The 12654-nt window shown below is 40.6% G+C and overlaps 1 protein-coding gene across 1 annotated transcript; it reads right to left on the bottom strand.

The window, feature by feature from the left end:
• Positions 1-691: 691 nt before the first annotated feature.
• On the bottom strand, positions 692-2458 carry LOC145164580 (uncharacterized). Its single transcript, XM_079083292.1, has one exon. The coding sequence runs from the start codon at positions 2456-2458 to the stop codon at positions 692-694; it is 1767 nt and encodes a 588-aa protein (XP_078939418.1).
• Between the last annotated feature and the right edge of the window lie 10196 nt (positions 2459-12654).

Here is a 12654-nt window from a genome sequence, read left to right as displayed (position 1 = left end):
GGTTTCCCATTTCTTAATTGCTTCAACTTTGGTGGGATCCACGTGTATTCCTTTTTCTCCAACCACATGACCAAGGAATCGTACTTCCCTAATCCAAAATTCGCGCTTAGAGAACTTTGCAAACAACTTTTGGTCTTTCAACAGTTCCAACACTAGCCTGAGATGTCGTTCGTGCTCTTCTTTGTTTTGGGAATAGACTAGTATGTCATCAATGAACACGATAACAAACTTGTCAAGGTACGGCCTACAAATCCTATTCATAAGATCCATGAAGGCAGCTGGCGCGTTAGTTAGCCCAAAAGGCATAACTAAGAACTCGTAGTGTCCGTAACGAGTTCTAAAGGCAGTTTTAGGAACGTCTTCGTCGCGTACCCTTAATTAGTGGTATCCCGATCGTAAATCAATCTTTGAAAAGTACGAGGCACCTTGGAGTTGGTCAAAAAAATCGTCTATTCGAGGAAGGGGGTATCTATTTTTGATAGTCGATTTATTTAGTTCTCTATAATCGATGCACATTCGCATTGATCCATCCTTCTTTTTCACAAATAAGATCGGTGCGCCCCACGGTGAGGAACTTGGACGAATGAATTCTTTTTCCAAAAGTTCCTGAAGTTGACTCGAAAGCTCTTGCATTTCAGAAGGTGCCAAGCGGTAAGGTGCTTTAGCTACAGGTGCCGCCCCAGGAATTAGATCAATTCTGAACTCGACTTGTCTTGTTGGGGGGGGGGGGTCCGGGCAACTCTTCTGGGAACACTTCGGGGTATTCTCGCACTATTGGAATATCCTGAATATGTTTTTCTTCCGAATTCTTTTCCACTACATGAGCCAAGAACGCAAGGTACTTCTTATTCAGATATTTGTGAATCTTCATGCATGAGACTATCTTCAGGTTTTTGCCTGGTTTCTCTCCGTACACTAATAGGGTTTCGTTGTTTTGGAGGGGCATTTTGACAACTTTCTCAAAGCATCCTATGTCTGCTCGATTCTTGGATAACCAGTCCATTCCTACCACTACATCAAAGCTTCCGAGTTCCATGGGTATCAGATCAATACTAAAATTTTTACCGGCTAAGTTCAAGGTACAATTAGGAACTATCTCCTTAGCCTTAATTTCATGGCCGTTAGCAAGTTCAATTATGTAAGCATGTTCCAACATTTTTGATTTCAAGTCGATTAGTGATCTAAATTCATGTGACACAAAACTTCTATCTGCCCCAGAGTCAAATAATACTGATGCATAATGGTTGTTTAGGAGGAATGTACCTGTTACCACCTCCGGGTTCTGGCGGGCCTCTTCCGCCTTGATCACAAATGCTCGCCCACGAGCCTGACCTCCTGGATTTCCACGGTTGTTATGACCTGCCTGGTTGTTGTTGGGGCCCTTGTTTAGATTCGGGCATGCATTCCTAAAGTGGTCCACACTTCCACACTCATAGCACGCCCGTTTACCACCCTTGCGATCCTTATCTATCCTGCAATACTTCGCGAAATGCCCAGATCGGTTGCACTTGTGGCAAATAGGGCAGGCACCCTCATGGTGATAGCTGCATTTCTCACACTTAGGTTTAGGCCCTCGGTATTGCATAGGTTCCTCTGTTTTAACCGCAAAGTTCGTTGCCCTTCTCTTGTTCCTTTCTGAGTTGTCATTCTTCTTCCTTCCAATCTGGCTCTCCGGTTTTCTTTTGTTACTGGTGTTGCTTATGGTCAATATCCCAGCCCTCACTTTATCATTCGTAAGTCGGTGCGCCAGGTCTATAGCGCTATGGATTGAGGTAGGATTTGCTGAAGTAACCATGCCTCGGATTTCGGGTGCCAATCCCCATATGTATCGGTCGATCCTTTTGCTCTCCGGGGTGACCATGTGCGGCACTAGTTCAGCGAGTTCATGGAAACGCACAGTGTAGCCTTCCACATTGGCTCCTACCATGGCATGGTTCCAGAAGTCAGATTCCATTTTTTGGATTTCATCCTTACGACAGTATTCCTTCTTGAGTAACTCTTTGAATTCCTCCCAAGCCAACTGGTTCGCCGCCTCCCTTCCACGGTTTCGGACTTGCGCATTCCACCATGTTAAAGCTCTGTCTTGTAGAAGGCATGCAACATAGGGAACCTTGCAGTCATTTGAGCATTTGCTGATGTGGAGTACGGCCTCTATTCCTTCTATCCATTTCAACAATCCCACCGCACCTTCTGTTCCGTGAAACTCCTTGGGTTTGCAAGACATGAAGTATTTATAGGTGCATCCCGTTGTTTCCTCATTACGAGTTCCGCTTCCATCCGTGTTCACAGTAGGTGTAGGGCCTCCGCGGTTTGTCTGACTAGTATGGATTCCCGCAGTGACTTGAGCCACAATGTTAGGGATAGCATCCATCAGTTGTTGTGCGACCAGTTGAGCAATATCGGGAGTGGCATTCTCAGGCTGTGTTTGGCGGGAGCGGGTGTTCCTTCTTGGGGGCATGGTTCTATAACACACAACAAAATTTAAGACGTTACCATCATAAAAAGAAAAATTCTCTCTTTTTGCAAGAAATAAATATAATAAAATATATTTTCAAGAAAGATTTCAAATCATCAAAACAATTTACAGTTTATGAACAGTATAAATGCGAAATAACATGGAAATTGAAAGTCATTAAAATAGATTTTCATTCATAGTTTGTAAATAAAAGGTTTAACAAAGCATACTGCTTGGCACTGCAAGCTACAAAAGACACTTCAACCATACTTTTCAAAAGCCATAAGCCAAAGGCATTACATCAAAATACATAGACCAAAGACCATAAAACATAAACCATGACGCTTTGATTCAACCCCAAAACACAATCACCCAGACAAGTGCCAATGCCAGAATCAATGCTAGCCCTCCTGCGATAGCGCTAGTGATCATAGCTCTGATTGTTGTGCTCTGGGCGGAGTATGGATAACCACACACCGCATCCACCACGTCTGACATGTCGGCTATGCTGTGATGATGATAAGCAATCCTACTACGGGCATCATGCAGGTCTCGGGCCATGGCCTCCATGCTGCATCGCTCCTGACAAGTCATCCCGGGTGCTCGCATATAAGGCGTCCCTATGACTGGGGGTCGAGGCCGACTAGGCTCGTGACGCTCACTCCTTGGTGCGGGAGGTGCTGGCACGGGTTCTGGACGCTCGAACCTCAATACTTCTCTCGGCATTGGTGCGCTCTTTCTCGCTGTCCTCCTGTGGTATAGTCCATAAAGGGGTGGCCGAGGCGTCAGCTGTCACGAAGGCTCGGGTATCAGCGGGGCTGAAGTTTCCTCAGTCGGTGCCTGCCTGCTCACTTCCTCTCCAGTCTCTGATCCTGTAGACGGATCTTCAGTCGGTTCGGTGCTCGAGTCGCGGTTGACTTTCGGGCGTGCAGTGACGTAACCAGACTCATCTGTCGATCCAAGTGCTTGAGAGCTAGTGTTTGACATGGCTACGCTGTACACGAGAAACTCTAATGTTTAGATGAATTTTTAGCCTTCTAGAAAATTTCTATTATGTTTGATGTTTATGTTTATCCTAGGGTGTTGATACCATTCACTATAATCAATTCCGGTCTTGCACTAACTCTTCCTTAATTATACATAGGTGATCAGGCTATGTATAATTAAGGTCCAGTAGCGCGTTACCGGAATTACTTATACTAAATGGCATGTTTTATTAACTCAATGGTTATAGTTTAGGCGTCCCTAAGGGAAAAGGGAATCCGGTATTCTCTATAACCTTAGGCTCTGATACCAAATCTGAAACACGAAGAGTGACAGGCTAAGGTCTCATCACAAAGGTAAATAGAAGTACCAACCATAAACATTAAGCGTTTTAAGTTTACATCGCGTACAAAACAAATACATTCAGTTTTAACAATACATAATTTAATACATAGCAAAGGTAACAACTTAAATCATGCTAACGTCTTGTTGATTCACTGACCGTTCCCTGAAAAGCATGCAAAAACGAGGGTCAACTATAAAATAGTTGGTGAGTTCACAGGTTTATAATAATACATTATTTCAAAAATGTAGTTTATTCTATAAATGTTCCAATTTAGAAGACGATGAATGCCATTGCTTTCCGTTCACAACCAAGCCTAACGACCGTTCCTGCCCCATTCCATCATGTCCATGGTTCCCATCATGTCAGTTCATGGAAATATGCACTCGCGGTTCCGGGCGAGTGGGGGCTGTCGACCCCAAATAGCGCTATCCATAAGACCATCGACTCAAATATGAGTTAATAGGTTGTATCGGTTCTCCGGGGACTTAATCATACAAGTTCATAACACCAAATTCATAATACAAGTTCATACAACAAAGTTCATATCACAATTTCATAGCACAAGTTCATAAAATAATGTTCATAGATATTGTGGCATGCTTTCCACCCCAAAACATTAAAAACCGAAAATAGGGTAGTGCGTGAATACTCACCCTGGAAAGTTTGCGGCTCGAGCTTTGCGGGTTGATGTTGGTGAGTGCGAATCCTAATAGCGTCCTACGGAACAAATAGTCTCTAGTGAGATATAATTCACTAAACCATTATCTAAGTCTACTTATTCTACTAGTGGTGTCATTAAGTGCCCAAAGTTTGTTTGGTTCATTATTAGTATTATTGAATTCATGGTGTCTTATATTCAAAAAAAAAATTGATAAAGGCATGAAAATGAACTCCAAAAATTGTAAAACTTTATATTGTGTTTCTACAGGAGGGTATTAGTGTCCATATATTTTATAGACATTTTTGATGGTCGTTTTATATTTATTTGTAATTTAGGATCAAATAATATAGAAAATCCAAATAAATTGGTAAACAGTTTCTAAAATTCCCAATTTAATTTTTACAGGTTCTTATAATGTTCCTAAGGTTGAGAAAAATATTGGTTAGGAACTTTGAGTCCAATAACCGGAGATTATAATTTCATGCTCCAATTTAATGAAAAATATGGAATAAATATCAAACAGTGTCCAAAATGTCTGAAAACTTACATGGCTTTCTTATTCTGTGATTATATTCATAATAAAAATTTTCAGATTTTTATACCTTCCGAAAATGATTATTTGGAATTTAAAGTCATTAAATAACTATTTTTATAAATAAATAAGGAATTGGTTCTAGCCCTTGGTATTTTACAGATTATCACATGCATGTGAGGGCTTTCAAAAGGAAAAATGTTAAAAATTTATTCAGAAGTGAAATAGGGGTATTGAACCCAAACAAGTTAAGAAATGTTGCACATTATAGTGCATGAGATGTAAATGTGGCTGAAGTTCATGAATTTGAGTAGCACATTCTGTGGGGTTTTAAGCCACGAAATTTCAGCCATCATTCACTGGATATGTTAACTTTCTAAACTATTTTTCCCCAGATTTATGGTTGGGTTTAAGGCCACTGACCACGTAAAGTAAAAATGGTGATCACAGAAAAAGAGCTGTTCGCGCAACCATTTTGTAAAAATTGCCAAAAATCCGATATTTAATCTTTTACAGTGAGACCAGTTGGGTTTGAAAGCTAACTCGTGGAACTATCCAATACAAAAAGAATATCAGGATTTGGTTAAGTAATGACCGTTCAAATCTGAACAAAATAGTCTGGCAGATTGCATGTCTCCCCTGGTTGCTTTGAGTGCATTCTTAGGGCACTTTGACAAGAACAACATGCATGCTTCTGTTAAGGTCCGATTTCTAGCACATGCATGGAGTGAATGAGCATACAAGATGTACTAGAAATGGTTTAAATGGTTTTGGTCATGCAAGAACACAAAAGAAATGGAGAAGAAGATGTAATACTCGGTTTTGAAGTCACATGAACACATGTGCATCTTTTTCACTCCTTGCATGGGTTTGATCCCGGATTTTCACCATCTCAAACACATGCATTGTGTTATGGTGAGAATCTACAAATCACAAGGGAAAAAGTAAGGATTTCTAGCCATAGAAGGGCATAGAATCCGAAGAGTAGAGAAGAACCATGAAGAAGAGGAAGTAAAATCATGAAACTATGAGGGAGGATTGTGTTGTTCACCTTGGTTTTGATCTTGAGAGAAGCAAGAACACTTCAAGACCTTCTCAATTTCGAAATTATGGCAGAGAATGGAGGATTTTCTGATGTGTAGGAGTGGTCTTGGAAGTGGGAGAGTTTTCTTGGAGAAGGAGTGTGAGATGGAGTGTGTAGGTGGTTCAAATGAGGTGTAATGATGGGTTTTAAGGCATGGGGGAGAGGGGAAAGCCTAATGGACGAAAATTTAAGAGGGATATGGTATTTTTATTGGTATTTGATCAAATAATAAAAGCCTCCCTTGAAATTTTATAAATCTAGATTTTAAATTTTATAAAACTCAAACATTTTCATAATCTCCTAAGGTTTTAATTATTGGGTTTTGTTGAGGTATTTACACTTGGTAATGACTTCCAAAAATTATATTTGTTGAATTAATTTATGTAATGATAACCTATTATTTAATTTTTATAAAAATCAATTTATCATATTTCAACAATTCTAACAAGGATTCATAATATGTGATTGTAAGAATTTGATATTCTTGGATTTTACTTTTGGTTCACATTTCGAATCATGAAGTGTATGAATTTGTCGTCAACTTTATAGTTGGTTCATATTATGATCTAATTTTTGTTCATATTAGCTTGTGATACTTAACCTTGTTAAGCATCAATTTGTTCCAATATGAAATTTTTAGGGTTAATAACCTACCCTTGAGTTGTAATCTATCGAACATAGTTTTATCTTTAGACTTAAGGTTCAGCTTTGGCACTTTACCACTCAGTTGGTTCCTTTACATATCAATGTGATCGTTCAATACAACTAAGGTACACTACTTCTTCCGAGGGATCTATTAAGTCACAAACCTAGTTCAACTTGTAACTATAGAGCCAAGTTAAGTGCACACAAGGAAATGACAAGGTTCTAGATGAGTATTGACCTGAGTTTTGGTGGATGTCACATTTGGCATTTGTGATTGATGCTAAGAAGGAAAAGAAGGAGGTGCAGAATATACCGGTCGTATGTGATTATCCTGAAGTCTTTCCCGAAGATCTTCCCGGATTACCACCTGATAGGCAAGTGGAGTTTCGGATAGACTTGTTACCAGGTACAACACCGATAGCAAAGGCACCTTACCGATTAGCACCGACGGAGATGAAGGAGCTTATGACACAACTTCAGGAGCTGTTGGACAACAGTTTCATTAGACCTAGTTCATCACCCTGGGGAGCTCCGGTGTTATTCGTGAAGAAGAAGGACGGAAGCATGAGAATGTGTATAGATTACCGAGAGCTGAACAAGGGAACGGTGAAGAACAAGTATCCATTGCCGAGGATTGATGACCTATTCGATCAGTTGCGGGGTTCGAGCTACTTCTCAAAGATCGATCTTAGGTCAGGATATCATCAGCTGAAGGTAAGAGAGCAGGATATTGAGAAGACTGCATTTAGAACGAGATATGGACACTACGAGTTCTTGGTTATGTCATTTGGACTAACAAATGCTCCAGCAGCATTCATGGATTTGATGAATAGGGTTTGTAAACCATTCCTCGATAAATCCGTGATAGTGTTCATCGACGACATTCTGATCTACTCGAAAAGCTAGGAGGAGCATGGCAAGCATCTACGTGAAGTATTAGAAGTGCTGAAGAAGGAGAAGCTTTATGCAAAGTTCTCCAAGTGTGATTTTTGGATCCGAGAAGTCCAATTCTTGGGTCATGTGGTTAACCAGGAGGGAATAATGGTTGACCCAGCAAAAATCGAAGCTGTAATGAAGTGGGAACGTCCAAAGAGTCCCACGGAGATCCGAAGCTTTTTAGGATTAGCCGGATATTACCGATGATTTATCCAAGGCTTTTCTTCGATAGCTGCTCCATTGACAGCTTTGACTCATAAAGGAGCTACATATACGTGGAGTGAGAAACACGATGAGGCATTCGAGAAGCTAAAGAAGAAGTTATGTGAAGCACCGATACTTTCTCTACCCGATGGAGTTGAAGACTTCGCGGTTTACAGTGACGCATCTGGAGTCGGGTTGGGTTGTGTTCGAACCCAGAGAGAAAAGGTGATAGCATATGCATCTCGACAATTGAAAGAGCACGAAAAGAACTACCCCACTCATGATTTGGAGTTGGCAGCGGTAGTTTTCGCTCTAAAGATATGGAGGCATTACCTCTACGGCACGAAGTGTAAGCTTTTCACTTATCATAAGAGTCTCCAGTATCTCTTTAATCAGAAAGAATTGAACATGAGGCAAAGACGCTGGCTAGAACTACTCAAGGACTATGACTGTGAGATACTTTACCACCCCGGTAAAGCAAATGTTGTTGCTGATTCTCTTAGTCAAAAAATCAATCTTGAAAGGAAAATGCCAAGAGCGTTGAGAATTGAAGTCGTCTCTACGATTGTGGAAAGCATCATGAGAGCTCAAGAAGAAGCTTCAGAGAAGAATGACCGAAAAGAAGAACGTTTGGGAAAAACGTTAGTGTTCGGTACAAACAATCAAGGACTGAAGGTATTCCAAGATCGGATTTGGGTACCTAATATGGGAGGAATAAGAGACCTTCTGATGGAAGAAGCGCACAAGACCATGTACTCGATTCATCCCGGCAGCACTAAAATGTATAGGGACCTAAAACCCTACTACTGGTGGCCGACGATGAAGCTCGATGTTGCGAAGTATGTGGCTGAGTGTGTAACATGTGCAAGAGTTAAGGCACAACATTAGAAACCGTATGGGAGTTTAGAACCTTTACCTGTACCCATGGGTAAATGGGAAGACATCACCATGGATTTTGTGACTAAACTGCCCAGGACGAAGAACGGTCACGACATGATTTGGGTAGTCGTGGATCGTTTCACTAAGATTGCACACTTCATAGCAGCCAACGAGAAGTGGTCTATGGATAAGCTCGCAAATGCTTACGTGAAGGAAATTGTAAGACTTCACGGTGTTCCTCTAACGATTGTATCAGATCGTGATAGTCGTTTCACGTCGAGGTTTTGGAGGAGTCTACAAGATGAATTGGGTACGAATTTGTGTTTGAGTACAACTTACCATCCCCAGATCAATGGCCAGAGCGAAAGAACGATTCAAACATTGGAAGATATGCTGAGAGCATGTACCCTCGAGTTCCAAGGGAATTGGGACGAGCACTTACCTCTGGTAGAATTTTCCTACAACAACAGTTTCCACTCGAGCCTCAAGATGGCAAGTTATCAAGCTTCGTACGGACAGAAGTGTCGTACGCCGTCTTGTTGGCTTGAAGCCGGAGAGAAGAAGTTTATGGGCCCCGAGATAGTCCATGAGACTGCTGAGAAGTTGAAAGTGATTAGGGAAAGGATGTTAGCAGCTCAGGATCGTCAAAAGAGCTATGCTGACAAGAAAAGACGACCAATGACTTTTGAAGTTGGGGATTCCGTTTTGCTTAAAGTCTCACCGTGGAAAGGACTTATACAATTTGGGAAACGAGGAAAGCTGAGTCCAAGGTTTATTGGACCATTCAAAGTTCTTCAGAAGATTGGGAACCAAGCTTACAAGCTCGAATTACCCGAAGAACTAGATGGTATTCATAACACTTTCCATGTGTGTTATTTGAGGAAGTTCACGGGAGAAGTTCCCGACATAATCCCGATCTCAGAGTTAAAAATGGATGAGAATAAAAGGCTGATCGAAGAGCCTGAGGCAATTATTGACCGTAAGACTAAGAAGTTACGATACAAGATGGTCGACTTAGTGCTAGTCTGATGGAAACATTTGAATGGGCCGAATCTCACTTGGGAAACAGAGTGTGACATGATGAGTCGCTACCCACATCTGCTTGCTGATGCATGATTCTGGGACGGAATCATCCTAAGGGGGAGAGAATTGTAACGCCCGGGTTTCGGGGCTAAGCATTTTAGACAATGTAATAGTCTAGGTCAACTATTGTAACTCTTTTTGAAGTAATAAAGATGAAATACTTGAATTCTATGTGAATTATTTGTATTTGTGTACTTATTACTTAATTATAAAGATATAATTAATAAAGGATAAAAATAAGCGTCAAAATTAAAGTGTGAGATATGCCCGATATCTTTACATAAAGTTGTAGTGGTCGAAACAAGGATTCCTGGGATATAAAGAACGCCGAAATCCGAGTTATAACGAAGAAGTTATGACCCGTCGAAGTTTCGCGACGGAACCGGCACGGCACCGGGAAGCGTAAATAGTGAATTTACGATGGAGCGACTTATAGCCTTAGTGATCTAAACCAATATTGTAGTATATGTTAAACCGAGAACATCCATAAAAAGAACGCCCAAATCTGACTTCGTATGAGGAAGTTATGATTTTTCTAAGATTCGGCTTAGCAGTGCACGGCCCGAAACTCGAATTTTAGTTCGAGCGGTCTTTGGCTTACGCGACCTAAATGAGAGTTGAATATCTCATTAATAGGAACTCAACAGTAAAAAGACAGACGAAAACGGAGTCCGTATGAAGGAGTTACGAATTCTTCGCGGTCATTTAACAGTCTAAACTCCTCCTATTGTTAAATTTAGGATCGGTCGAGAATTAGCCGACGGAGTCTAAATGAAAGTTGTAGATCTTGTTTTACCTACGAGTGGAAAAAAAGAACGTCGAAAAAGGAGCTCGTATGCGAAAGTTACGGGGTTTAGAAGTCGACAAGGTGCTGCTGCAAAAGGGGTGACGTGGCTGAATATGGGCCAAGGCTTTCTCCCCAAGGAAAGCCATCAGGTGATGACACGTGGCACCGACTCGGCGAGTCCGTCAGGATTTCACCCTATAAATAGAAGTGTCGGGTTCTCTCATTTCTCACACCTTTCCCCACTTCTTTCTCTCTCTACACACTCTCTCTAAGCTCCCTAAGCCCCCCTAAAGTCTAGGTAAACCCCCTAGCATCCGAAGGAAGCCCCGAGGCTCCCGGAGTCCCGAGAAAAGAGCCTTTCGGCTCGGAAACGCTGCTCCAGCGAAGCCCGGTTTTGAGAAAAACCCGCTGTAAGTGAGCTACGCCTACACAATTTTTAATATAACTTTTAAATAATTATAGTAATGTTGTTAGGTCCTTAAAATAATTATTTGGGCTATTATTATGAGTTATATTGACTGTTATTTAACGCTTATATAATAATAATAATAATAGCTGGACTATTAATTAGTCGCGGTTAACGCTAGACTAAACCCTAGTGGTATTGATACTAGGTTTTATCGAGGGATAATTATTTTTGAGATAACGAAGCGCTGTTCAAGGGCAGAATCACCACCTTTTCAGGTGAGTGCATAGTTACTTTCAGCTTACACATAGATATGAAGTATTTTATATAGATTACGTGCTGTGTGTGCATATTATCTGTATACTTGCTATCTATGCTGGATGAATAATTTTATACATGTTTTAAATGATTTAAACTGTATATATATTTTATATCTACAAAATGTGTTGGGTAAAACATGGGTAGATGTAATAGTTGCTGTGTGACAAAATAAAATAATGAGAGGCCCCGTTATAGATGTTATTGATGATCCAGTCATCTAGCGGAGTATAGATGACGACCACGGACTATTCTAGACAGTCCAGTGGAACGCTAGCAGGCTCGCAACCTGTAGGTGTTTATTTGAACTGTGTGTTTATTTGAACTGTGTGCTCACCAGGTGTACTCCATCCCCCACATGGTTGCCTTAAGGACATTTATTGCTGAGGAATCCCCTTAGCAGTAGTGTCCATCCCGATGATGATCCTTAGACTAGGTCCCTTATGATAGGTGTTTAGGGACGTAATGAGAGGATAACGGGAATGGGTAATCGGGTTATTGTTGATTGTGTTGGGTTTTGAGCATTCTAACACTCCTATGGTGTACATGCAACCCTATAAACCTTGGATCTATGTTTTCTCTATTATACATGCAAATATTAACTATTCAAAGGTTTCATCCTAACTAGCATATTATGAAGCACCTATACTACAAAGTTCTAGTTAGATGACATACCTTTTGATGTAGCTTGATGTCTTCAAGCTTTAAGATCTTAGCCCCAATAGTGTGGAAGCCTCAAATGGAATCACAAATCACCAAAACACCTTGGAAGAACTTAAGAGAATATGTATGCACACTAAAATCGGCCCACTCTTATTTTCACACACTTGTTCCAATTTTGTGAGCCAAGGACCCCTTTATATATTATGGAGGATTAGGGTTACATCCATGTAAACCCTAATACCCATGGGTTAAAAGCTCCATGGACCATCCATGAAAGCTTAGCCCAACCTAAATGAACTTGGCCCATTCCATATATATAAGAGTCCATATTTAATTAGTTCTTTTTGATCACTTAATTAATTATAAATTAATTCTTGATCAATAGTAATTAAATAATATGATTCCATATTAATATATTAGAACTTATAATATATTAATATAAATCATAAATATACTATTCTCAAAAGACTATCCATATAAATTGTGCCGGTGAAGTGCAACCCAAATGGACCATGCCGGGTCGGGTCAAGTACATACCAAATATAGTTATGGACTTAGACATTAATCCAACAGTCTCCCACTTGGATAAGTCTAAAACTATTATTGAGTATGACTTCAAAACCTAACTGGCAATCGTAGCTCTTAAAGCCGCTATCGAACTCTGACCTTGT

This window comes from Lactuca virosa, chromosome 3, assembly GCF_052849685.1.
Source record: "Lactuca virosa cultivar CGN04683 chromosome 3, Lactuca_virosa_CGN04683_v6, whole genome shotgun sequence".
In the NCBI taxonomy this organism is placed as follows: Eukaryota; Viridiplantae; Streptophyta; class Magnoliopsida; order Asterales; family Asteraceae; genus Lactuca; species Lactuca virosa.
This window is presented reverse-complemented; position numbering and strand designations above follow the sequence as displayed.